We start from the raw sequence: 27,849 nt of genomic DNA, 5'->3' as shown, positions 1-27,849 counted from the left end.
CCCATGCATTTTTCAACAAACAATGCGAAACCACATTCTGCACACATTACAAAGTCCTGGCTGTGGAGGAAGAGGGTATGGGTACTTGACTGCCTGCAGTCCCGACCTGTCTCCAATAGAGAATGTGTGGTTCATTTTGAAGCGCAATATGTGACAACGAAGACCCCGTACTGTTGTCCGCTTTAAGACTTGTTTGCAGGAAGAATGGGACAAAATTACACCTGAAACACTACATCACTTGGTGTCTTCAGTCCCTAAATGTCTTTTAAGTGTTGTGAAAAGGAATGGCGACATTACAAAGTACTAAATGCTTTACTGTCCCAACTTTTTTTGAAATGTGTTCTAAGAACCAAAATTGGAATACGTGTTTGAAAAAGAACAATGAAATTCACGAGGAACACATTAAATAATGTGCTGTTGTATTGTTTTCAATGTAATACAGGTCAAAGATAATTTAACAAAGTGCTGTTTTCAGTTTGATTTTCATTTTACATACCATCCCAACTTTTTCTGATTTGGGGTTGTAAAATGTGAACACAAAAGCTTTTTTTGTGTGAACATTATAAAACAGATTAATTCGTATTAAACAATTTCAAAGACATAGACATCTAATATGTGTGTGTCTGTGAGAGAGAGCATTTCAATTAATGCCTATAGTTCAATATTTGTTATATGTGCTGAATTTCATGGTCATCATTTTGGAAAAAAAGCTACCTAAACCATACGGGACTTAGAAATGGGTTAAAACTGACAGGACGATACCAGATATCAAATTGTATAGTTAGGATGAATGTACTGTTAAACATCAGCACCATTGGAGGAGTCATGCATGGTGAGGCAGGGGGATATCTGTACCCCTCACTCCCCACACAAGCTGCCCGCCCCCTCATCAGCGCCAATCAACACCTATTGTTTTGCAAATGAAAGCGGAGTTTCACGGTTTCAGCTTCGGGTCTGCACAGAAACGTTTTCTAACAGTGTGGTCTGAGGAATCGTAAAATACATGCGTTAATATTTCCTAATTTGAAACACAGTTGAATCCCCATTTCTCTTGATTCGGTAATTTCAGTTTCAAGAAAGTATTTGATGGAATAAATACATGCATTTGCTTACTGCCTGTAGCAATCGGTAATCTGATTTTCAGTTTTAAAGTTCGATCAGGGCTAAATGACACATTAATTAATTTATGTCATTAAAATTACCCTGGCATGATATTTGCATTATAAATGTACCGACAGACAAAGCATTTTTATAGGTAATGAAGAAAAACCTGCAACTTGCAATGTGCAAAGACCGTAATCCCCGTAAGAAGTGCATGCACACAAAAGACTGCTGATTACTATGTCCATTTGTTATGAGAGAGCACAATGCGCTTTGAATGTAAACACTGACGTTGCTACTTGCGAAAAAGATCGCGCAGTTATGAGCGCACAAAAGACTGTAAATTACTGCGGACGTGTGTGCATTTGTGCGTAGGATTATGAGATGCCACGGTGAACTTCACACGGAAGCAATTCACATGTTACATGGGAAACATTGCGCAGTTATCAGCGCACAAAAGACTGTAAATTACTCCCGACGTGTGTGCATTTGTGTGTGGGATTATGAGATGCCGCAGTGCACACAAACACTTCGTGATGTACGTATGAAACAGGATGGGCAATTATGAGCACACAAAAGTGCTAATTATTCAAAAACAGATTGTGGTCCAGATATATAATTACGGCATAATAAAAAAAAGACTTTCGCGTGCGTGTGTGTTTCCGTATCACATTCAATCGGTTATTTTTGATATAATAAATACATACAGTTGATGTCTGCAACAATCTGTGTAACCTTATTCAGTTGTAAAAGTTAGAGCTAAAAGATAAATTGATTTACATATATCGGTAAAAGAACCCTGGCATAACATTAGCGCGATATATGCATTATAAATGAATCACTAAGTAAGAACTCAGGACACTGCAGCTGCGCTTTGCATGAAGGCTAAAGATGGCTCTGTTTGGGAAAAAGAAGCTTCGGCGTCGATTTATGCAAGAAAAAGAGACTGAAAAAGAAATGAAGACACAGCTTAGACAAGCTTCTGTTCCACAGCTTGCCACTGGAAAGAGGACTCAGTGTCAGGTGCTCCGTCACTGTAATAGGAACCACAGTACAGAGAGATGTGTGCAGTGTGACAGGTACACCTGTCGCAAGTGTAGGAAGGAGGGTCCTTGGGTGTGTGATGACTGGTAGTGGATAGAAAAGGTTTTGTATCTTTAGTGTATGTGCTTATTTTGTATAATAAATGTGTATCTTCCACTTGAATGACACGGACTCTCTCTCTCTATCATACACACACATGCTCTTTATCTTTATACCATCTGATACTTGAAATTTACACATTCTTTGTCAATATTCCTGCAGCTTGTACTCGTGAATCAATGATGCAACTTTTTCCCATGTGGCACATGAAGTGTTTACATCAGAAATGCACATGCGTGCACATGTATGACATGTTATTTCATCATACATTTACACATATAGTTGTAGACACAGAACATACATCAAAATATATGTATTTGCTATATCAAAATATATTTGTGTAATTGACACCACGGTTACCGTAGTAGATTTGGGGGTTCCACTGTATTTCAAATTATTATGTATCAAAGCATGTGAATCCTTACAATACATCACTAGATAAACTCTTTAGTGCAGACCTGAGTTGAAGAAGTGACTTCAGGCTGGGGGATGACTTCAGCTGAGTGACTGTGATTCATTTGCAAAACAAAAGGTGTTAATGGTGCTGGAGAGGGGGCGGGCAGCTTGTGAGGGGAGTAAGAGGGGGGGCTCCTTGTGAGGAGAGCCTCATTTTTCCAGGAATTCTAGTGTTAATGGGCGATGCATTACTGGGGATCTTTGGCGCCACCTTTTGACCAGTTACAGTCGTCATCAACATTAAAAAAACATTTCCATTTCCACTGCGTGAAAAAACAAATTGCACCCTATTTATAGAGTGGGAGACTACTTTTTGCAAGGATTTATATCTCCTGAAATTGCTTCTTCACAGATAAGCACCAGAATGTTCTTTTCCCAGATGGTAGTAGGGACAAAATCTCCTACCACTGATAATTCTGACCATACACAAATTTTTATTTTTCTGCGTCTTGCGATTTTACCGTATCAAAAATAACCAGTAAATCCTATTATTATCCTGCTACCCCCACTCTACCAAAACTCATGAAATGATATGATACATTTGGAGGAGGAAGATTTCTAATTGATCCTTTATACCCACCAACCAGACCAGTATAAGAAGCTGTATGATGTAAAGCCTCTTTAAATGGGTACAGACTACTTGTGGTGGCCCAGGGTGTAGGACCCCCACTGCCTAATGACTATTTTTGTACTGAGTCTTTAATTCTTCCCCTTAACCCTTTCACACAGCACAATGCTACCCACACACCCTTTAGGATCTCCTGGGGCAATGACACAATGGGGCAAACAACTGGGTGAGCTGGCACAGATTTATTTGGGGCTCGGTTACAGATACTCCAAACTCCCAGGCAACAACCACCTCCCTCCCACCAACAGGTAAATCACACTACCACTACAAGTGTTATTTCTCCTTCCCCAATACTACTCCAAAACAACCCCACAGCACTCACACCTCCCCCAATATCCACTACAACTAATCACACAGTGGCACAGCACCCTTATATACAGCACACTTATGCAGCGGGGAGAGGAGGTCAGTTAACATAGGAGAGGACAAAACCGAAGGGTGACCTGCAAAGGTCCCCCCTACATAAACCTAACCCCCAAACAAAAATGTAATAATAATAACAATGATATTATTAATAATAATAATAATAATAAGAAACAAAAATGAAAAAAAAACTAAAGACTCAGTCCTGGGCCGGCGCACTTCCCTCGTCCGGCCCACAAAAACAACAAAAAATAAAAAATAAAAAAAAACAAAGCAAAACTTAACTATCCCTTTTTCAGCAATGCCGCTACCCTCCGGCCGCATCCACCTCCTCCCGGAGCTCTCTCGGTCCCGTGGGAGATAACCGAAACTCTTCCCTCTGTCCTTTTCTTAGCCTGGTAGCTCGTACGCCGCTCACCGCCTCAATCCGCTGGCAGCGATATGCACCGACCCGGTGCCTCCCAAGCCAGCCGACCCACGGCGGCGAGCTTAGACCTGTGGGGGAAACAAAGCCCAAAACAACCCCGGAACCACACCGTCCCGGCTATAACCCGAACGGATACGTCCTACACCCCACCGGTTAGGAACCTTCCCTTACTTCCGGGTTCTAAGCACAGTATCCCAGGCCACTCCCCCCACCGTCATCTGCGTCGCCTTCCCACTGCTCTTACCTCCCCAGACGCTATGGCTGCGCGCTCGCTATCCCTCTATCGATACCGCGGACCCGTGACTTGTAGCCTGGTACCTCAGCTCACTCACGTCCGCGGTCCTCTTGGGGAAAGCCCGCATCGCCCCACCGACGCCTCCTTAAAACAACCGCCGCGATTACCTTCCGTCCCCGGACCGCCCTCCCGTCCACTCTGATGTAGCCATCTTTAAACCCGATCAAGTCCACGCCTCCGCCAACCAATCTAACAAGTCCCGCCCCTCAATTACCAATGAGGGACGGCGCAACCTCCCCAAGCTTTCGTGGCACTGCTGAAAGGAAAAGAAAAACAAAAAAGAGAATAAAAAAAACAAACCATAAACAACCCATAAATTATAATTCCCCCTTCCCCTCCCAGGGGACACCACACTCCCCCCCACCAAATGGGGGCTCGCCCCGAGCACCTACTCCCTATACCGGGCTGGCCTTATCCCAAAGTTGGCTCGCTGGGATCGACGCACGGGCTCCACAACCTCCGGAACTGGCTCAACCTCCACAACCGGCTCCCCATCCTCCGCCGGTAGCCGCCTTTCTACTACCTGTTCAGCCGTCCCAGCCCATGGCTCTTCCCAATCACCAGGCCAACCCCTGGGACGAGACGGTCCTGGTCGAGGACAGACCCCAGCCCTCCGTAGCTCACCCCCCATCTCCGGTGTCACCGATATCCATCCTGGGGGGCATGGCCGCAGGTGCCGTCGATGGAGAGTCCGGAGAGGGCCCTCTCTTCCGTCCGGCCGCAGCTGGAACACTGGGCTCTCCAGATCCCGTTGTCGCACCACCACCCAAGGGTTAGTTTGCCAATATGGGCTCACCTTGCCTCCAGCTCGTCGACGGAAGTTCCTCACCAGAACACGATCCCCTGGGGCCAGCAACCATCTACGTTTCCCTACATTGTGATAGCGCCGATCCCCTTGCCGCCGGCGCTCTGTTCCCCTTTCCACTTCCTTGCAGGCTGCCCACATTCGTCTCCGATGCCCACGGACCCACTCCGACCCGGCCTCTCCTCCGGCCAGATCACAGGTCCCCCATCGCTGATCTATAGGTAACCGAGGTTGCCGCCCAAACAAAACCCAAAATGGGGACAAACCCGTACTGCTATGCGGGGTGCAATTATAGGCCTGCACCAGCTCCGGTAGATGTACCGCCCAACGACCCTGCTCTTGCACCGAGAGCGTGTTCAACAGACGTAGCAGCGTTTGGTTCCACCGCTCACAAGCCCCATTGCCCTGCGGGTGGTAAGGAGTAGTTCTCACTTTCCGGCACCCATACACTTCACACAGTTCTTTCACCAACTGTGACTCGAAGGCAGGCCCCTGGTCAGACAGCAGCCGCTCGGGGCAGCCATAACGCTGGATCACCTCCCCCCAGATCACTCTGGCCGCCGTCGCGGCTGTCTGATCCCTGGTCGGTACTGCAAAAGCGAACCTGGAAAACAGATCAATGGCGACCAGCACATATGGGTAAGTATCTCCGGGGCGCCCCATGGACAGGTAATCCACCGCCAACACCTCCCAGGGGTAGCTGGTATTAATCCCCCCTAGGGGCAGGGGCTCTCCCTTCCCCCGGCTCCCAATCAGGCACTCCTGGCAGCCACGCTGCCTCTGCTCCACATCCCTTCGCATGCCAGGCCAGTAGAACCTCTCTTGCAGGGCCAGGACCATCCGTCGCCCTCGGGCATGCCCCAATGCCCGATGATACTCCAACCACACTTGTTGGCGCTGTTTCTCCGGAACCACCACAGCCCAGCTCTCTTCACCTCCCACTGGGGATCTACGCCGCAACACCCCTTGATCCACTCTCAGTAGCTCCCAATCTTCCAACAGGCACCGGCCCATCCCTCCAACAGTTCGGCCAGCCATCACAGTTGGACGTTCCCCGGATAACACCCACTGCCGAATCTGGGCCACTGCCGAATCTTCACTCTGCCGCTCCGCCCAATCCTCTATGGATCCAATCTGTGCCACCACCGCCATACCTGATCGTCGCGACAGGGCATCCGCATTCTGGTGCTCCCGGCCAGGTTTATGCCTTAACTCATAGTCAAATGATGCCAGCTGACCCGCCCACCTTTGCTCCACAGCCCCCAATTTGGCAGTCTTCAAATGCAAGAGGGGGCGATGATCGGTGAATACTTCAAACCTAGCTCCCCACAAGTAGTCCTTAAACTTCTCTACTACTGCCCACTTTAAGGCCAATAGCTCCAGTTTAAAGGCACTATAGTTCTGATCATTGCGCTCCGCCTCATGGAGGCTCCGGCTGGCATAAGCAATCACCCTTTCCTGCCCCCCTTGCACCTGGGTCAAAACAGCCCCCAACCCCCGAAGACTAGCATCAGTATACAGGCGAAATGGCAAGGTATAGTCAGCATAAGCAAGTACCGGGGCTTCAAGTAGGGCCTCCTTCAGAGCCTGGAATGCTTCCTCACACTCCTTGGTCCATTCGATCTTCTGTCTTGACGAGGAGCCAGCACCTTTCAGCAGCCCATGGAGCGCAGCTGCTCTTTTAGCAAACCCCGGTACAAACCGCCGGTAGTACCCCACAAACCCCAGGAAAGACCGCACTTCCCGTACTGTTCCTGGGCGAGGCCACCCCCGTACTGCCTCCGTCTTCTCGGGGTCCGTGGTCACCCCCTCACGGCTGACTATATGACCCAGGTAGCGGACGGCCCGTTGGAACAGCCGACACTTCTCTGGCTGAAGCTTAAGACCGTGAGCCTCCAGCCGTGCAAACACCTTCTCCAAATGTTCCAGATGCCCCCCAAAGTCGGGAGAATAAACAATCACATCGTCCAGATAAATCAGCAAGTAGTCATAAACCTGCTCACCCAGACACCGCTGCATCAGTCGCTGGAAGGTTGCTGGTGCATTGCACAGACCAAAGGGCATCCGTTCGAACTGGTAGAGGCCCATAGGTGTGGTGAAGGCAGTCTTTTCTTTATCGTTGGGGTGCACCTCCACCTGCCAGTATCCACTTGCCAGGTCCAGGGTGGAGTACCAGGCTGCCCCTTTCAACCCTGTCAATGACTCCTCGATCCGCGGGAGAGGGTAAGCATCCTTATGGGTCACAGCATTCAGTTTTCGGTAGTCTACACAAAACCTCCAGGAGCCATCCTTCTTACGGACTAACACTATCGGGGCAGCCCAGGGACTAGCACTCTCTGTAATGACTCCCCCCTCAAGCATGGATTTCAACAACTCCCGCAATTCTGGATACAGACTGGGGGGAACAGGCCGGTAACGTTCCCTCGAGGGAACCGCCACCCCCGTGGGGATGCAATGGTATACCACATCTGTACAACCATGGTCCTCCTCGTCCCGGGCAAACACCCTCTGCCACCGCTCCAACAGTTCCTGCAGCTGCCGACCCTCCTCACGGGTCAACCCCGTGCTGTCAGCCACCAGGGCGTGCAGTTGCTCAGGCAAAGCCCCGGCCACTGGCCGCACCTCCACGTCAACCACCCCCCCCTGTGGCTGGCGCAACACCAACTCCTTCTGAGGCTGCACACACCCAGCTGTGATCTTCTCCACTCGGGCCAGTGGACGTCGAGGAGGGAGTTCCACAGGATACTGATGGAGATTACAAATACGAAGTGGCACTCTCCCCTCACATACTCGTGCCACAGCTCGAGCCACACACCACTCCTGCTGGCCCCCTCGATAGTCTTCCACCAGGACCTGGTCCCCATCTCGCAAATGCCCCCGGGGCACGTCTGCCCAGATCAGCTTCTCCGTGGCGGGACTCAACACCCATGGCTTCTCGGTCCGCAATCTGGCAAGCTGTTCCACCACCGGTCCCCTCACCGCTGCTTCCAATCGCCGACATACAGTGAAAGCCTGATCCCAGGCTCGCCGGTCACTCTGTGGGAGGGCAGAACGAAACAAAGACACCTGGGCTCCCCCCCGTGTCTGCAATACCTCCCAACAATGCCTGATTACGTTCATCCCCAAAATCCCATATGGGGCCGGGAGGTGCTGGTCCTCCACGATCACCACCCCTCGCTGAGGAATCTCCACCCCAGCCACCGTGAAGTCCAGCACCACATAGCCCACATACGGGAGGGACAACCCATTCACTGCCTTAAGGGCTAGCCATGGGACTTCAGCCGCCCCCTTGACCTCAATACCCTTCACACACTGATTAAATATACTACGACTAAACAAAGTGACCTGCGAGCCAGTATCCAGAATACAGGGTACCAGCCTTCCAGCTGCCAGCACTTCCAGAACCGGGCTCTCCCCCACCAGCGCCTCCCGCAACCCAACAGGCGTCGTGGACATGCTGGCTTCCGGCTGCACCCCTCGACTATTCACCACCGTCGTTTCTCCCCGAGGGCAACTCCTTACCATATGTCCCGCCTCTCCACAGCGCAGACAAATGGGACGCCCCTGTTCATCCCAACGAGGTCCCCCCGAACTTGCATAAGTGCGGCCACGCCGACGAGAAGGGGGAACTACCAATGTGGTCCCAGGAGCACTCGCCTGCCCCTCTCGAACCTGACTCCATCCTTCCAAAACTTGCTTCAGCTCCCGTACTTGGTCACTCATCTCCCTCAAAAGGTCCTCCCTCAGGGATGACCGTAACGTTTCCAAATCAAGTGAAGGGGCAGTGGCGGGCTCTGTGGCTGCAGTAGGTAGGGGCAGAAACGTCCTCCGGGCATCCACACCTTCCATTACGGTGCCGGGCCCCTCCTCCTTCTCCATTTCTTTCACCTCCCGACATGCCTCCATAAATGTCAACCGGCTGGCTCGTCGAATAAGTCGCTGTAATTCCCTCTTAGTCGACCCCGCTAGGAGGCCAGTCACCAGTTGACTTCGAAGGGTAGCGTCGTCATCATCCTCATCCCGGACTGGTTCCTTCTTCCGCCATCTATAATGACACTCCCGGAGACGGAGGATGAACGAACCCACCCCTTCCCCAGACTGTTGTTGACAGGTAAAAAACTCAACCCTCAACTGGGCCAGCCCGGCACCCTCCCCATAAAGTCTATCCAATGCCTCCAATATCTTCTCAGCAGTATCCCGCTGATTTTCCCTCAATAATTCCACTTCTCGCCTCGCTTCCCCTTCCAAAGCACTAAGAACAAAATCCACCTGTTGGACTGCAGAGAGTGACTGCGCCCGGAGACCCACCCCGACTACCCGCCTCCATTCTTGATACGTCCCCTTAGCGGACCCATCGAAGCGGGTCATCCAAGCCCCCCCCAAAAACCATGGCCACCCACCTGACAACTCCTGTACCCCAGGTGCTGTCCCATCCATGTCGTGCTCGAGGAGATCCTGCCGACTACGCCAAATTCAAGCAGTGTGGTGGCCCAGGGTGTAGGACCCCCACTGCCTAATGACTATTTTTGTACTGAGTCTTTAATTCTTCCCCTTAACCCTTTCACACAGCACAATGCTACCCACACACCCTTTAGGATCTCCTGGGGCAATGACACAATGGGGCAAACAACTGGGTGAGCTGGCACAGATTTATTTGGGGCTCGGTTACAGATACTCCAAACTCCCAGGCAACAACCACCTCCCTCCCACCAACAGGTAAATCACACTACCACTACAAGTGTTATTTCTCCTTCCCCAATACTACTCCAAAACAACCCCACAGCACTCACACCTCCCCCAATATCCACTACAACTAATCACACAGTGGCACAGCACCCTTATATACAGCACACTTATGCAGCGGGGAGAGGAGGTCAGTTAACATAGGAGAGGACAAAACCGAAGGGTGACCTGCAAAGGTCCCCCCTACATAAACCTAACCCCCAAACAAAAATGTAATAATAATAACAATGATATTATTAATAATAATAATAATAATAAGAAACAAAAATGAAAAAAAAACTAAAGACTCAGTCCTGGGCCGGCGCACTTCCCTCGTCCGGCCCACAAAAACAACAAAAAATAAAAAATAAAAAAAAACAAAGCAAAACTTAACTATCCCTTTTTCAGCAATGCCGCTACCCTCCGGCCGCATCCACCTCCTCCCGGAGCTCTCTCGGTCCCGTGGGAGATAACCGAAACTCTTCCCTCTGTCCTTTTCTTAGCCTGGTAGCTCGTACGCCGCTCACCGCCTCAATCCGCTGGCAGCGATATGCACCGACCCGGTGCCTCCCAAGCCAGCCGACCCACGGCGGCGAGCTTAGACCTGTGGGGGAAACAAAGCCCAAAACAACCCCGGAACCACACCGTCCCGGCTATAACCCGAACGGATACGTCCTACACCCCACCGGTTAGGAACCTTCCCTTACTTCCGGGTTCTAAGCACAGTATCCCAGGCCACTCCCCCCACCGTCATCTGCGTCGCCTTCCCACTGCTCTTACCTCCCCAGACGCTATGGCTGCGCGCTCGCTATCCCTCTATCGATACCGCGGACCCGTGACTTGTAGCCTGGTACCTCAGCTCACTCACGTCCGCGGTCCTCTTGGGGAAAGCCCGCATCGCCCCACCGACGCCTCCTTAAAACAACCACCGCGATTACCTTCCGTCCCCGGACCGCCCTCCCGTCCACTCTGATGTAGCCATCTTTAAACCCGATCAAGTCCACGCCTCCGCCAACCAATCTAACAAGTCCCGCCCCTCAATTACCAATGAGGGACGGCGCAACCTCCCCAAGCTTTCGTGGCACTGCTGAAAGGAAAAGAAAAACAAAAAAGAGAATAAAAAAAACAAACCATAAACAACCCATAAATTATAATTCCCCCTTCCCCTCCCAGGGGACACCACATACTTCCGTTTATTGTAATAAGTATCTCATAAATTTGACTTTACACTTTTGCATGGTATTGATAGATTTTGAAAGTTAATTACTTAACACAATTCTTATTAAAATTGTTCATTATACAACCTGAATGTCTCAAGGTAGCACATTAGTACAAAAGACGCTTTATGATGTATTATTGTAGCAGTCAGATGTTATTTTAACCAATGTACAGGTTTACCTTTAATTTAATTCTACAAACATAATCAAAATCACTTGTGAAAAAGACATTTAGTCATTTACTAAGGCAGATACAACCTGTGGAAGCACAGCTAAAAGCATACCATCACCCATTATAGAGTGACCCATTGTCTTTGTAACTGAGTAATCACAACTAAGTGCAATTTACTATAATGAAACTGTACACAGAAACTGTAAAGGCAAAGGTAATTTATTATGATGAAATGCTTCCAAAATGCCCAGTGTGCTTCAGCGTTTCTCCTTTTCTCCAGTCGTCGACAGGTCCTGTGTTTATTAGGTGATCTGTGATGTAGGAGATCCTGAGAATGACTGCTGCTCCAAGGATGATTGGCAGGTGGCTTTTCCCAGGAACAGCGGGCTGGAGATGTAAAGGTGGGATGGAGAAAATAAAGTGTAGGGGAATACAGAGTACAAACAACCATAAGAAACACACGGCCCATGGCCATATGTCCACAAGACAACCACCCGCCCAACCCGAGAGGGAGCCCACGAGGGACTAAGAGGGGCCCAACCCCTGTAAAAGGAGGTCCGCAGAGGGGGGACAGACAGCGAGCCCCCCAGTCCCTCCCGCAAGCCCTCCACCGAGGGAAGCGGGTCCAGGGCCAAAGGGCCCCATCAACCGGGAACACTCCCCTGGCGGACGGTCCCCCCAGCCCGCTCCCCGGCAGGACGGATCACCGCCCACTGTAGCGACCCGGCACGTCCCCCCCCTCCCCGACACTGCAGGATGATCTAAGGGAGACCCATACAAACAAAGTGCAGCGGACCTGCGTCAACTGGGGAGCGGCAGACCCCCCGCCCAGCCCAGACCGAACCCTACAATTCGCCTAGAAGGGCTCAGAGCATCCCTAGATACCCCGGACCGCCTGCCAGGGCCCCACCACGGCGCAGCAGAGCCAAGGACCACCCAGCCCGCAGCCCACAAGAGGAGACGGCCCACACCGGCCAGGGCCGTCTTCTACCTGCTGGGCCACCCCACACGCGCAGGGCCAGAGACAGAGAGTTAGGGGGGACCTCTCAGCCCCCACTGATTCCCCGTCCCATGTTAATGTGAAGTGTGCATGTACAAGTGTGAGAGAGTTGTGTGTTTATGTCTACAATGCATTAAAATTAGTGGGTGCAGTTCGAGTATGAGGGCCCCACCACTGGCAGATGGCAGAGTCCCCCATCCCCCTCCCTGCACCCCAAGGCCCTAATGTAGCATGGACTGTGTATATAACTAAAGTGCAAAAAAGCAGGTGAACAGTCGAGGCACGGGCACCCCACCGCTGGCAGACGGCAGAACCCCACCTGCCTATACCCACCTCCTCAGCCCTAGTGTCATGTGGTGTCTAATGTGCAAGTAAAACCTCCCCACTGCCCCTCAAAGCTCTAGTGTTGTATGAAATGTGGTGTCCGGCCCAGGGGAGCAATAAGGGCGTGCAGGAGTGGGCCCCCCCCGGCACCGGGGCCAGATCCCCGACTGGCCCCGATTAGTCCTCATCCGCGACCCCACACAACCGGCAGGGGCGGCCAACCGAGGGGGTTCAGGGGCGCCACATTAACAATTGTTAATAAACATTCCACTATACATCTCAAAATTTAGCACACTTAATTCATTATCTTTGATACTGTTTCAAACATTTAATGTTCCCCAAACAGCAGCAGAAGAACCACAGCTTCATCTTCCTTGTATTTTGGCTCTTCTCTGTGTCAAGAGCTCTACAAGCTCAACTTTAATATTAATTTTCCACCACTTCTACATCTTCTATCTATACCAGACCCACATCTATCTCTACACCGCCAGTTTCCTCTCTGAAGAGTCTCAGAAACAATGCCAGCATTGCCTATCACTCTCACACCCTCCCCTCCCTTACACCAGTCCGTCACACCTCCCAGTCCCCCCATAACCTCCCCAGCCTGGACAGTGGCGGGTGTCGCTGGTGAGCACTCCTCCAAACCTTTCCTCTCTCCCCAGTCGATCACCTCGTCCCACAGGTCCCAGGCTCCCCAGTGCTGGTCGTTGGTCCAGGAAACAGCTTTCGGAATTTTCATTCTGGTTAACATAATTAACTAGCCGTCTGTGATACTCTCAAAGCCAAACTAGACACTGTATTTTCAACGTACTCCAGACATTTGCTAAATGCTATTCACCAAGAATGCCTATGGAAAGGGATGGAGCCTTCATTGGCTGCTCGTGGCATCGAGGCTACTCCGATAGAAGCGGTCAAATTGCTAAAACTGTTTCACAACCTATACAGTAACGCTGGCGAAATCAGGACGCTGCTTCGGTACGTTATAACATCGCCATGGTAATGAACCCAGCAAACGGTTAATCTTACTTCAACAACATGGGACATTTAAAAAGTAAACGTATAGGGGCTCTTTTCAGAATAACATCTTCAGATGAAACGCATTACGACAGACCGGATGAGTAAAACCAATCATATCAACCATAAGGCTTGTTGTTTTTAAGTTTAACACAATTATTTTCTCTTACAATTTAAATATAAACAATCACATTACGAAAAATGGCCACAGCATCTACAGTTTAAGCTACTAATTTTAAATATATTTCAATTATATTTTGCGGCAATATTTGCATGAACTATATCACGACATACAATGAAATATATAATTAACTATGCTAACAAAACATAATCTGAAGAAATAGCAAGAAACATACGAAGAGATGCTTCTCACCGCTGCGCCATCGCTCTGTCAGAAAGTTTATGTTCAAACTGCACTGATTTTGTTTCTATGGAAACCAGCGAAATTTTTCATTGGTCGTAAGGATGAAGATATGTACTGACGCCATTTTCAACGAATGAAAACGAGAATTAATTGTCAGGGCGGGACGAATTTGAAGGTGAACCAATCAATAGTAGTATGTTTAGCTCGTGCTTGTTTTGGCTGAGCGTGATTGGATTTGTTGATCTAACCGCCTTCAAGCCCGTAAACCATGTATCTACTTGTCAATGGGAAACCACGCAGTTCTGTCTATAAATACTGACTGTAATTTTTTTATGACACTATGTCTTTGCTATGCAGTATTACGGTAATGCGTTAATACCGCGATGTTTGGGGTGCCCCGCTGTTTTTTTCCATAGCTGACGAACGCAATTAGCATTTTAGCCACGTTGGTAGGTACGCTTTTGAGAAAGAACACTATAGTTCTTGTTATTCACATTCTGTGTCCTGGTGTTTTTAATTTCTCATAATGTGAACAATGATATGTCATATACAAGTTTTTTGAGAGACTAAATTTTGGTTTGATTTATAATTTATTTAATGGTAAATAAAGTTCTTATATAGCCATTTTAGAATTAGTGCAGTCTTTCGTTTAGAATTAGCGCAATATTCTTAAAAACTGCATGTTCAAACCAAACGCCATGCCATAATAACTGCTTTACAGATATTTCATTCAGGAATCTATGGAGGGTATACTGTAGGTAGGCCTGTTTGTGTGTGTGTGTGCGCGCGTTTGGGTGGGTGGTTATGTACATAGTGCTATAAAAACATGTTATTTTGACTTTGTAGGGACATGTTTTCGGTCCCGAAAGTAAGATACTGAATTTTATTAAATTCTGTGAATGCAGTCAAATGAATAATTCAAAAAGTCTTGCATTTTATTTGGTTGCTTACTGTTACTGCTTGGTAACTACTGCAATGTTTAAGGTTGCCATAGTTAGGATTGTGGTTACGCCCATACAAATGAATGGAGAATCCCCACAAAGATTCAAATACCTACTCTGTGTGTGTGTGTGGATTAGGTGTATATTACATTGTGGGGACCAAATGTCCCCCACAATGTGACAAAAACCCCGTTATTTTGATGTTTTGGGGGGCATTTTCAGGTACTCACAAAGATCTGTAAATACAGTCAAAAAACTAAAAATGCCAAAAGTCTTGTATTTGGTTTGGTTACATATGGTTAAGGTTAGGGGTTGGTAGGGGTTAAAGTTGTCATGTTGGGATTACAGTTTTCCCCATAGAAATGAATGGAGAGTCCCCACGAAGATATAATTACACAGCTGTGTGTGTGTGTGTGTGTTGTGTGTGGTATCAGATCAGTCCCTGAGAGTTCAGTAGTCAGGCGCCATGTTTCTGAGTCTGGTTGTGGAGGCCTGAATGCTTTTCCAGATGCCAGAGTGAAAAGATTATGTGAGGGGTGGGTGCGGTCATCCACAATGTTGGTGGCTTTGCGGATGGAGCGTGTGATGTGAATGTCCATGATGGAGGGGAGAGAGACTCTAATAATCTTCTCAGCTATCCTCACTATCCGCTGGTCTTATGATCTGAGGCAAGGCAGTTCCCAAATCAGACCGTGATGCAGCTGCTCAGGATGCTCTCAGTAGTTCCCCAGTAAAATGTTGTGAGGATGGGAGATGGACTTTTCTCAGCTTCCGCTGAAAGTAGAGGTGCTGCTGTGCTTTCTTGACTATGGAGCCTGTGTTGAGACAAACCTGTGTGTTGTTTTTGTTTGTCACATAGTGTAAAAATTGCCTAAGGAATAAAAAATGTGGTTCCATGGGGTTCCAGACAGTGACCTTTTTTGGAGACAGTGAGACTAAATTTTATACCTAGGTGCACCAGTTATGACATTGGTCAGGTAGGCTGTGGTCTGTTAGTTGGTGACAAGTGGCTGGTGATCCATGCAACCCAAGCAGAAGTGAGCAGAACTTGTATCAGCCAAATAGACAGGAGAAAGCGGATTTTTCATTGGACTTCAGGACTCCTGAGTAACAGATAAAGACAGAGAAACAGCAAAGTTATGGAGAATCAGGAAGTAAGTGCCAGTCTGCGCAGGTCTGAGGTCAGTGAGACACACATAAGGCTCCTCTGATGCTCCTCTTCATCCGCTGATGGGCCTCCAGGTGAGAATCACAAATCAAACATAATAACAACTGACACAAAGGCCTGAGGTCAGACCCTCTGTATGCAGCACACAGTGTGTCTGCAGTCTCACCCTCACATCGTGTATGATGACATTTCTGCTTTTTAGATTAAGTGCCTGTCTGAGAATAACTTCTGCATCATGCTAATTATTTAGCTGTTTCGTGCTCATGGGCAAAAGAAAAATGAGGATTAAGTTAAATATATCAGAAATAAATTTCTAATGTGGCTCAAGGCCACAGTAAAGTGGACCATCACATCAAGTAAGTACAAAACAGCCTTTACTAATACGCTAAGGGTTAAAACAACATATAAGATGTGCATAATCTGACAGTATATCAGCGTGAGAGCAAGGCTGGCCCTGGAAGTGGTGTGCATGCAATGGCAGAGCAAAGTTAGAGACACCCGCTAAAAACTTTCATTTCATCTCACTTGCTCCTTTCTTCTTTTTCCTTCTTTTTTTCCCTCCTAATCTGTCCATCCTCTTCGGCCAGCTCACCCACTGCAATACTTTACGGGTTAAAAATGAAATAAATAAATTTTTTTAATTTAAAAAATGAAATCGATCAACATGAGAGGCCTATACAGAGTTTATAGAACCCCTCATGGTAAAGCAAACATGTTTGTCACAGCAGTGCATTCAGACCATGATTCTGCTAAAGCTGCCGGACAGGACAAAGGGAAAAAAAAGAAGAAGGTGGGGGTCAGTGCAGCAGTGGGTAGTTCAGGTCCAGAATGTAAAAATCCAGACCAAGATTTAGTTTCAACCAAACAGCTGAGTACTCTGTATCAGTGTCATTCTTAAAGTCGTGTTTCAACTTCTGGCAAAGTTCTCCCAGGAGCCTATCTCTGTTGTATGTACAGTCGGCATGTAATTCATTCCTGCCCAGATCCCTGACAAACAGTTGGAGGCAGAATTACTTGTTATCAGAGTATGTGAATTTTTACACACACCAGCAGCTGTGACAGAATAAGATATTTCCTTTATACTGCTGCCACATAGTGGACACAAAGAAGACTGCAGTCAATTCTAAAATCAGTCGGTCAACATGCTACCACCACAGACTATAATCGGGAAGTGATCAAACTTCATGGAACAATATGAATATAAACAAACAGATGTAGTAAGTATATTGTGCAAAATGTATCTTCATCTTAACTACGCTGAATGGTGGAGTCCCAGAGTAAGTGATCCTCACCTGGAGGCCCATCAGTGAAGAAGAGGATGAAGAGGAGCATCATAGGAGCCTTATGTGTGTATCGCTGACCTCAGATCTGTGGAGACTGACACTCACTTCCTGACTCTCCTTAACCTCACTGCCTCCCTTTTTGTGGGTTTTAAATGTTTTAAAAATCATCCATCTATCTTTGATTTTCATAAACTGTTTGTGCACTGATGCATTTCCTGTCTATTTCTTGTCTGTTAAAAGGAAAACAGTTTGATGCTGCTGTTGTCCTGCTCTTACCAGGAATAAATATTTTGATTTCATCTAGAATCTTATCATTTTAGAAACATGATTTCATAGCAAAATTATTGATAGCTGGTCTTCACAGTGAATCATTCATGCTCACAGAGTTTAAACTACAAACAAATTAATCAAATAAGTCTAGTTCTTTTCTAAACTGTTACTTCCTCATATTGCAAATGAGCAAAGAGCAGTGAAATCAGACTTATTCTGAAAAGCAGAAAAGTCGTCATACAGGATGTGAGTGTGAGACTCTGCAGAAACACTGTGTGCTACATACAGAGGGTCTGACCTCAGGCCTTTGTTTCAGTCTTTATTATGTTTTATACAGTTTTAAAATGTCACTGCAGTAGGTCCTTTTCATATGTGTGGATCAGCACAAATCAAGAGGTCCGTTAGGAAGGTGTCTGTATGACAGGGGTGGGGGTATCCTGGGGGGGGCAAAGTCAGGTAATTCACTTCATCTGGGTCTTATCAGCAGTCCTGTGTTTCTCTCAGCACCACAATGATGTTTCACACATAATGGGGTCCGTGGGCCTCCTCAGTTATATTCAGGCTTTCAAAGTTCTTCAATCATAAAAAGTCACATGGATCTGACACTCTGACACTGTTATATTAATTTGTTTAAATTCATTGAAAATACTATATATTACAGCTAGTATTTGGATCCGTCTGCTCTTTATCCGTTCCTCACTGGCATACCTGGGTCTCTGTGCAGTGCTTTCCGGAAGTATCAGAACCATTCATAAGGGAATCTATGTGTGGCTGCCCTCTAGTGGATACACAAAATTCGGCTACTTAAGTAGCTTGAGTATATTTCCCTCCTAGTTTAGTTTAGTTCCTAATTTAATTTAACAGATGAAACTGAAGGCAGAGCTGGAAATTAGTTTAGTCATGACTTCAGAAGTTACGCTGACAAGGGATTCTGTACAATCAGAGATGAAGCTGCTGGATGGGCTGGTCATCGCCTGCTTTTTCTGACTGATGTAGGTCTGGATGTAAAGTTACAAACTGCTTAATGTGTATCAATCTGTTTTATAATGTTCACACAAAAAAGTGCTTTTAATGTGTCTGCACCTTGTATCTCCCACAATGTGCTTCTGCATTTGATATCTTCTTGACTTGGGGATAAAGAGATTTAACTGGATGGATTTTACTTTTGTGAAGCACTACAGTCCAAAGCTGAACTGATTGTTCAAAGCTTTTTGGTTTTTAAGCAAAACTACTTCATTTAATTTATCTGAAACCCACTTTGCGCCTTTCTAGACTCAACAAAGCATCATTGCCAACAAAATAAGTGAGTTACAGTTAAATCAGGTAAAGAAGTTTCATTTGGAATTTACTGATCCAGGTTTTCAGCACCACGGACACCAACTAGACTTACTGTCATTTAATGGGAGTGAAAGCAGAAACCAATAGATCACACAGGGATATTTTCATTTGATGGTGTCTTTCTTTTTACTTTTGATATGCCGTCTTCCTCCTTAGCTGATATGTGAGGCTGCTGTCAGCTGAGACAAGCTGGTGTGATTTTACGCAGAGTGATAAGTGGGCGGTCCTGTTTTCGTGTGTTACATTTTCATTTGATGTTGGCCAATATGTATGTGGTACTGTTTCCTCCTTAACTGATATGCACAGGCTGTTGTTAGCAGAGACAAGCTGGTGTATTTGTACCGCAGATTGAAAAGTGGGCGTTCCTGATTACATCACTCTTTTAAAGAGTCCCTGATTGGTGGGCTCTGACGAGGAGGGGTGACCTAAAAACCCCAAACCATTTATCCATCCATCCATCCATTCATTTTCCAAACCGCTTATCCTACTGGGTCGTGGGGGGTCCGGAGCCTATCCCGGAAGCAATGGGCACGGGAACAACCCTGGATGGGGGGCCAGCCCATCGCAGCCAAACCATTTAAGTTTGCGAAATTCATTTTTAATAATTACCAATTTCAGAAAAATATGAAATGTTTTGTAAAGTATCAATTTATTAATCATGTATTTAAACAAATTATGACCAGTATAAAAGACACATACAAAACTGTACAAAAGTCTTGGGCTGTCGAAGAAAATGATGTTCAAATGATCTTCATCTTGGTCTAGAATTATAATATTTTGTCCGTCAAAGTGTGGCAGCCCAGTCATTTCAAAATCTCTTCTAAAGTTAGTAAAACATTTGCACCAACCATCCAATAGACCTATATCTTTTTATAACACAACTCCTATGGCTAATCAATGCATCATTAACATTTTGTCACGGGAGACGGCAGCGATCGCGGGCAGAGCGGCGATCGTGCGGGCAGGCGGGTAAGAAGCAGGCAGACAGCCGAGAATCAGGGCAAACGAGGGGTTTAATCTCAGGGACGAGGGCACGAACATCAACTGACATCAATGACGGACAAAGGACTCGGGTAAGACACAGACTGAAATACACAGGACTGAGCAAATTAACTAGATACAGCTGGGTACAATCGGGAGAAAACACGTGGGTAATCAGGGGGCGTGGCACACAGGAGGAGCGGACGAGCCGGGCATGACACATTTGTTTAATTAAATTAATTAATTAAGTGAGCTGGTGGCAGAATTTAACAAATACATGGAATGGCTGGGGTGCCCCTGAGGAGAGGTTTAGGATCCAAAGCGTGGTTCACCTAGCGATCCAACAAGGCATCAGTAACTTTATGGAGAAAAGAAGAAATTCTTGTTAGTTTTTATTGTGTCACTTTTAATTTGCATATATTTTTATGATAATTGTGTTTTTGTTCTGAGCAAATATACACAACCCAATTAAATAGCATTAAACGTTTTCTTTGATGGCCCAAGACTTTTGTATAGTACCATATTTTTTCAGAATCAAGAGACAATTTAATAAAAACCAGTCTTACCTTCACAAGATAACGATTATTAAACATTAACCAGCAGGTGGCAGCAAAGCACTTGTGAATAAGTGGCCAATACGTGGTTGTACAGGTTGCCAGCAGATAATCATCCCCTCTGTTTAACTGACTCTCATGCTATGACTGTACAGACTGAGCAGGGCCGAGTGAGAGAGGCCTCACTGCAGTTAGCATAACCGTTTATTTTACAGCTCGTCTGACTCATTCTGCTCCACGAAGGTCATCTCCTCTGCCAGCTTCCTCTGATCCAGGGAGACCCTCTGCTTCTCTCTGATTGGTTCCCGCTTTCTACAGGAGGTCCAGTGCAACTGAATGGTGATGATGGTGCAAATCAGGTAAAACACACCAGTCCCAGCTTTCAGTACAGCATCCAGAACCTGCTCCCACCTGTGAGACATATAATACACCAGTGTGTCTGTCAGTCACACATATCACATTTAAACCTGAAGAACAAAACAGTGAATCTATTCTGACTGAAGTAAGTAAGACTAAGAAAAGGTCACTCTTGAAACTGAAATATAAATTATGAAAGATATTCTACAGAGAAAATGATTAGATGGAGAACAATGAATTAGTGTTCACATCCCAGGGCACTGATAGTGAACAGGTGAGATAAATGATTTTATTAACATATTTTAATGTATCTATTGTATCAGGGTGGCATGGTGGTGCAGTGGTTTGCACTGTCGCCTCACTCCTCTGGCACATGTACTCAAGTCTTCGCTGGAATTCCGTGTGTATGGAGTTTGCATGCTCCCCCTGTGTCATTGTGGGGTTTCCTCCAGGGACTCTGATTTCCCCCCACAGTCCAAAAACATGCTGAGGCTAATTGGAGTTGTCAAATTGCCGGTAGGTGTGCTTGTGCGAGGGAATGGAGTGTGAGCGTGTCCTGCAATGGGTTGGCACCCTGTCATGGGACGTTCCCTGCCTTGCGCCCATAGGGACCCTGAGTTAGACAAGCAGTTTCAGACAATGGATGGATGCAGCACTGGAACAGATATTACAGAGTACAACTGTAACACTGGTCTACGCTGCAATGAAAAACCACCTACAGACATGTTAGTCAGTCTGCACACCATTAGTAACAATTCATCCTCACAAAGATGAAAAAATGCCTGAATTATGTTGCAAGCTACATGGATTTGTCTGGATTTGTATACATAACAAGTGACTGGCTGTATGTCTGTGGAAAATGCTGTGATTTTTGTCATATTACAGACTGATCATAAACTAGAAGACACACATTCAATATTAAAGACACCAATTAGCCTGACTGTGCGTTTTTGGATTGTTGGAGGAAACCCACACAGCATGTGGAGAACATGCAGACTCCACACAGACAGAGCAGAAGCCAGATTCAAACCCCTAAACATGGAGGCGTGAAGCAACAGCGCCGCCTACTGGACCACCGTGCCACTATCATTGAAACAATAATCCCAATAAATAACTCTGTTTCACAACAGCTGATAAATAGGGGATTATCCCCACAAAGAAGCACAAACCCCTTCGTGAGTGAAACTGCTGGGTTGATTAGTATGTATCTATTTATATTCAAGCATAAATAATTCACAGGCAGATTTAAATCAATTACTTATGTTTAACAGTAATATGAACTGGAATCTGCAGGATTCCACAACCAGCCACCAATACCAGCCAGTGTCCTTCCTCTCCAGCCCACTCATTGTCACAATGAAGGTTTTATTTTCTGTGTCATTCCTGATCAGGACAGGCCTCCCATGCAAACTCACTGATCTCTCTGATGCACAGGAGCCCCCAATCTTACACCACATCCTTTGTCTTTTGTTGTTTCCATAGTAACACTGACACTGTCTCCATCCACACCCGTCACCTCCTGTTTGTCCACTGACAGCCCTGGAGGACTTCAACACACAGGTAAAACACTCAACGATTTCCACAGCAATGAAATGTTTATGAATATCAGCCCATTACAACATACATACTGTATGTAAATGTTTGGCCAACCCCTGACATTTTTTAACATATTGCTTATCATATTTAACCTCATGAAGTCGCCCGATTTAGCTGACACTGTTACTTCTTCCAAGTCTCGTTTATCATATTGAATTAAATTAAAATGCAGATTTTTAAAATATTAAAACATTTTTCCATCAGTGTTTGTGTTAAGGTCCTTCCTTTTTGACTCAGTGACATGTTACATACTGTGCATCTCATTGGCTACAGTCTGCAGTACAGACATCTTACCATCAGTGACTGACAGATTAACCTGATCAGAGAGGCTCCACTGATCTTCACACCACACCAATACCGATCGGAATCCTCAGCTGTCAGATTGTTGATGGTCACAGTGAAGACTCGCTGGTCAGGATCATCTCTGACTCACACTTTACCCTCCTGTGGAGAGTCAGTGTGTACTATGGGAGTACATGACCTCACATTATACCCTCTGCACCAGTACGGGACTCCACTCCAACAACCGCTGCAAACACCGCGCCTCCCTGAGAGCCATCACCCATCAGCTCATCAGCCACTGCAACCAACTGCAAAGACCTCCCTCTTTCCTGCATCCAAGTAAACCAACTTCCTTTCCTTTCTAACAACCTAAACTGTCCTATTCACCTGCTATATTCCTTTAGGTTTATATTCCTACAAACTGCTTGCTTTGCAGAACAGTTTTTCCCTTTTTAGGTTAATCATTTTAAATCTGGTCACTGCATTTTCATGATTACATCGTTTGTGTCTTTTCCGTTATTTCATGTTTATTGTTTGTTAGGTATAATATTTTGTCCGTCAAAGTGTGGCAGCCCAGTCATTTCAAAATCTCTTCTAAAGTTAGTAAAACATTTGCACCAACCATCCAATAGACCTATATATTTTCATAACACAACTCCTATGGCTAATCAATGCATCATTAACATTTGTTTAATTAAATCAATTATTTAAGTGAGCTGGTGGCGGAATTTAACAAATACATGGAATGGCTGGGGTGCCCCTGAGGAGAGGTTTAGGATCCAAAGCGTGGTTCACCTAGCGATCCAACAAGGCATCAGTAACTTTATGGAGAAAAGAAGAAATTCTTGTTAGTTTTTATTGTGTCACTTTTGATTTGCATATATTTTTATGATAATTGTGTTTTTGTTCTGAGCAAATATACACAACCCAATTAAATAGCATTAAACGTTTTCTTTGATGGCCCAAGACTTTTGCATAGTACCATATTTTTTCAGAATCAAGAGACAATTTAATAAAAACCAGTCTTACCTTCACAAGATAACGATTATTAAACATTAACCAGCAGGTGGCAGCAAAGCACTTGTGAATAAGTGGCCAATACGTGGTTGTACAGGTTGCCAGCAGATAATCATCCCCTCTGTTTAACTGACTCTCATGCTATGACTAAACAGACTGAGCAGGGCTGAGTGAGAGATGCCTCACTGCAGTTAGCATAACCGTTTATTTTACAGCTCGTCTGACTCATTCTGCTCCACGAAGGTCATCTCCTCTGCCAGCTTCCTCTGATCCAGGGAGACCCTCTGCTTCTCTCTGATTGGTTCCCGCTTTCTACAGGAGGTCCAGTGCAGCTGAATGGTGATGATGGTGCAAATCAGGTAAAACACACCAGTCCCAGCTTTCAGTACAGCATCCAGAACCTGCTCCCACCTGTGAGACATATAATACACCAGTGTGTCTGTCAGTCACACATATCACATTTAAACCTGAAGAACAAAACAGTGAATCTATTCTGACTGAAGTAAGTAAGACTAAGAAAAGGTCACTTTTATTTTATTGTTTGTTAGATATAATGTCTGTCTTATGTTAGTTGTAGGAATAAATGTATGTCTTTTTACACAACTTCAGCCTCCGTCATTGAGTGCTCACAATAGTCCCTGCCTCTGCGATCTGGCTACTACGCTCTGAAACCTCAAACTCGCCTGAAATATCGCGAGACTCTCTTTCATTGGCCGTGAGGGGAGCTTCGCTACCGATCGTTTACATTACCTGGTGACCCAGCTCGCTGGACGAGCCTACTAACCCAGGTTATTAAGCGATACGGGTTATTAATGAATCCCATTTAAGTCTCACATTAACAGACTCACTGGGATTCGCATTTGTGTTTGGAGGAGCCGACCATTCGGCATAACAATTGGTTACTAATCAGCATCAAATAATAATTAATTAAAAGTTAATTATTTTCAAAACATTTTGGTGGAGATATTAAAATATACCTGAGCTAATAATTCCTACAGCTGTCAGATTGTTGATGGTCACAGTGAAGACTCGCTGGTCAGGATCATCTCTGACTCACACTTTACCCTCCAGTGGAGAGTCAGTGTGTACTATGGGAGTACATGACCTCACATTATACCCTCTGCACCAGTATTTCACATGAGTTTTATATCTGTCACCATAGGAACATGGGATTGTTACAGATCATCCTCTCTGTACACAGGCCCATTTCACTGTAGACACACTGTCAGCACCTGTGGGGAAAATAATTAACTGAATAAGGATTTTCCATCTCATGACATCTCTAAGTAATTATGCTTGGTTTGTGTAATACTTAGATTAGGTCATGTGTAATTAACAGAACAGTGATGATGTATAAAAGTCAAAGACCATCATTTTACTATAAGAACAAGGAAAACAAAACTAGTGTCTGATCTTGGGAAGGGCTTCAGCAGGATGTGGGATCGGGAATCTGAGCCTGGCAGTGTGTTCTAGGGTCTGAGAGGAAAACCAGGACCTTAAATCCCTAGTAAAAGGCCTAGATGAGGGTTTCCGGTAATGGCGGCTTGCTGAGAAGACGTGCCCACTTCTGCTCCGCTATGTTTCTGTAAAATCCTGAATAATACTCGTTTATTGGACGTTGAACAAGACCAGTAGTGATGCCTCTCTCGCAAAAGAAACTTGGTAAAAACATTAGTAGACCGACTCAGTCGAAATTGTCTAACTTCACTTCTAAGTCGAGCTCCGAGGCTAGCTGTGAAGCTAATGTTAGTGGTGAAGATAGCGAGAATAATACCAACACCTGTCAGGTGATGGAGGAGAAAATTGACAAGCCAAATGAGAGGGGAAAGACGGTCGAAAGCTTAGACGCAGTACTGGCGGCTATTGCAAACTTGAAATCGGATTTTTCCTCCAAACTGGACGGTATTTTGTCAGCAATAGAGACTGTGAGGAAGGATGTTAATGAGTGTGCTAAGCGGGTCGGTGAGGCGGAGGCCCGGATATCTGCAGCAGAAGATAGTATCACCACCTTGGAAGCAAAGGCACGGACTCTTGAAAATAACAACAAAGATCTCGAAGACAAAGTGCTGGATCTGGAGGCCAGATCGCGACGTTCTAACTTGAGACTTGTTAACCTGCCCGAGGGCGCGGAAGGAGAGGACGCGTGCGTCTTCTTGGAAAACTGGCTGCCGGAGGCTCTGAACTTGGCACCGCTACATACCGCTCTGACGCTGGAGAGAGCTCATCGGATCGGCCAGAAGAATACGTCAAACACCGCTGCACCGAGGACAATGATCATGAAGTTCCTAAATTACAAGGATAAAATGACCGTGATAAGAGCTGCCAGGGCAAAGGGACAGATTCTTTTCAAGAACCATCCGGTGAGATTTTATGAGGACCTGGCGACCGGTGTACACAGAAAACAGAAAGAGTTTAACGCCGTGAGACAACAGCTTCGCTCCATGGGGATCCGGTACAGCATGATTCCTCCCGCGCGACTGATAGTGACATACAACGGAAAGTCTCGCATCTTTAACCAGCCAGGTGAAGCGGAGAATTTTGTGAAGGCTCTGAGGTCAGAAAGTGGACTGGGTTGAGAATGTAATCATTGACATGCTGTGTGTTGGCATGAAGGAATAATTACTGAGCTTTAAGTTTTAAAAGAAGAGTGAAAGAGAAAGGCCAATTTGTTATATTTGTTTATCGGTCCAGAGGCTTACAGCTACTATTAGTAGCCTAATTTTCTTAATGTATCCAATAACGAGTTTTTCTGTTTATGTAGCGGGGTGGGGTAGGGGGGAAAGGTGTTTAGGCATAGTCGGTTGATCCTCACTTTTGGGTGGAACAACCTTTAGCTGTTAGACAGGTACCAGTATATATAGGGGGAGGGAAATGGGTACCAAAGTTCAAGTTAAAGGGGTATGTTCAATACTTATTGTTGTGGGTGTAGTTTTTGACATTCAGATGTTATTTGTTTCTCTATCCTTTAATATTTCAAATGTGTTGGGAAGCTCATTTAGTGCTGTGTGTTATGTCTGGTGGAATAAGAATTAAAATTTCTTCTTGGAACTGCAGAGGACTACAAAAACTGGAGAAGGTAAAACAAGTAATGACTAGGGTGAAATCTATGCACTCTGATATCATGCTACTTCAGGAAACACACCTGTTGTCTAGTCAAGAGGCGAAGATTAGGAGGAGGTGGCAGGGCAGTATATATTCTGCACCCTTCACCTCTCAGGCAAGAGGTGTTATGATTTTGATCCACAAATCTATACCATTCCATGTGACAAGGGTTATTAAAGACAAGGCGGGGAGATATATTATTTTACAGGGCACACTTATTACGGAAAAAATAATCCTGATAAATATCTATGCTCCAAACATTGACGACCCAAAGTTTTTTCATAATCTTTTTTTGACAGCATCATCTCTGTCTGGTAGCTTTATTATAGGAGGGGATTTTAATTGTACATTGAATCCAGAATTGGATAGGAGCTCAGGTATTGATTTCTCGCATCCTAAAAGTAGACAAACTATTCAACATTTTATGAAAGAACTTGATCTGAGGGATATTTGGAGGGATATGAACCCCAAGGTCTTAAAATACTCCTGCTACTCAAATACACTTTTTTTTTTTTTTTTTTTTAGTTTCTGGCAATATGAGGTACAAAATAAAGGATTGTCACTACGATAGCATTTTAATATCTGACCATTCGCCAAACTCATTAATATATGAAGATTTAAGACTAAAAAGAGATCCCCCTAGATGGAGATTTAAACAAAAATAGACAATCAAATAAATATTTATTTTGAAACTAATACGGATTAAACGTCACCCTGCACAAGGTGGGAAGCATTTAAGGCCTACGTAAGAGGTCAGATTATTAGTTTTACAAGTTATAGAGCAAACCAAACTTATAAGAAAACAAAAAAGTTGGAGGCGGAGATTGAGCTGCTTGAGGGAGAATACTTTCAAACCTTTTGTCCAAGAGTCCATCAAAAGCTTTTATTACTAAGAACACAGTATAACGAACTTTCTGCTTCTAAAGCAG

At 45.7% G+C, this 27,849-nt stretch overlaps 1 protein-coding gene and 1 long non-coding RNA gene across 2 annotated transcripts; both read right to left on the bottom strand.

Moving 5' to 3' along the window:
- Positions 1 to 3,495: 3,495 nt before the first annotated feature.
- LOC125711325 (uncharacterized) lies at positions 3,496 to 10,199 on the bottom strand. Its single transcript, XR_007382993.1, has 2 exons — positions 10,009 to 10,199; positions 3,496 to 3,652 (listed from the first exon to the last, which is right to left on the bottom strand). It is a non-coding gene; the product is annotated as an uncharacterized LOC125711325 (long non-coding RNA).
- Positions 4,546 to 10,010, bottom strand: LOC125711303 (uncharacterized). The gene has a single exon (XM_048980087.1). It carries the CDS (start codon positions 9,653 to 9,655, stop codon positions 4,802 to 4,804), a length of 4,854 nt encoding a protein of 1,617 aa, XP_048836044.1. The 5' UTR covers positions 9,656 to 10,010; the 3' UTR covers positions 4,546 to 4,801.
- Positions 10,200 to 27,849: the final 17,650 nt, after the last annotated feature.

This window comes from Brienomyrus brachyistius, chromosome 17 (genome assembly GCF_023856365.1).
Source record: "Brienomyrus brachyistius isolate T26 chromosome 17, BBRACH_0.4, whole genome shotgun sequence".
Classification (NCBI taxonomy): domain Eukaryota; kingdom Metazoa; phylum Chordata; class Actinopteri; order Osteoglossiformes; family Mormyridae; genus Brienomyrus; species Brienomyrus brachyistius.
Note: the sequence above shows the minus strand (reverse complement) of the source record. Positions and strands in the feature narration are given on the sequence as shown.

What these genes read in the sequence shown, in the direction of transcription:
- LOC125711303 (XM_048980087.1), bottom strand. Translation starts at nt 9,655, where the DNA reads ATGGATGGGACAGCACCTGGGGTACAGGAGTTGTCAGGTGGGTGGCCA.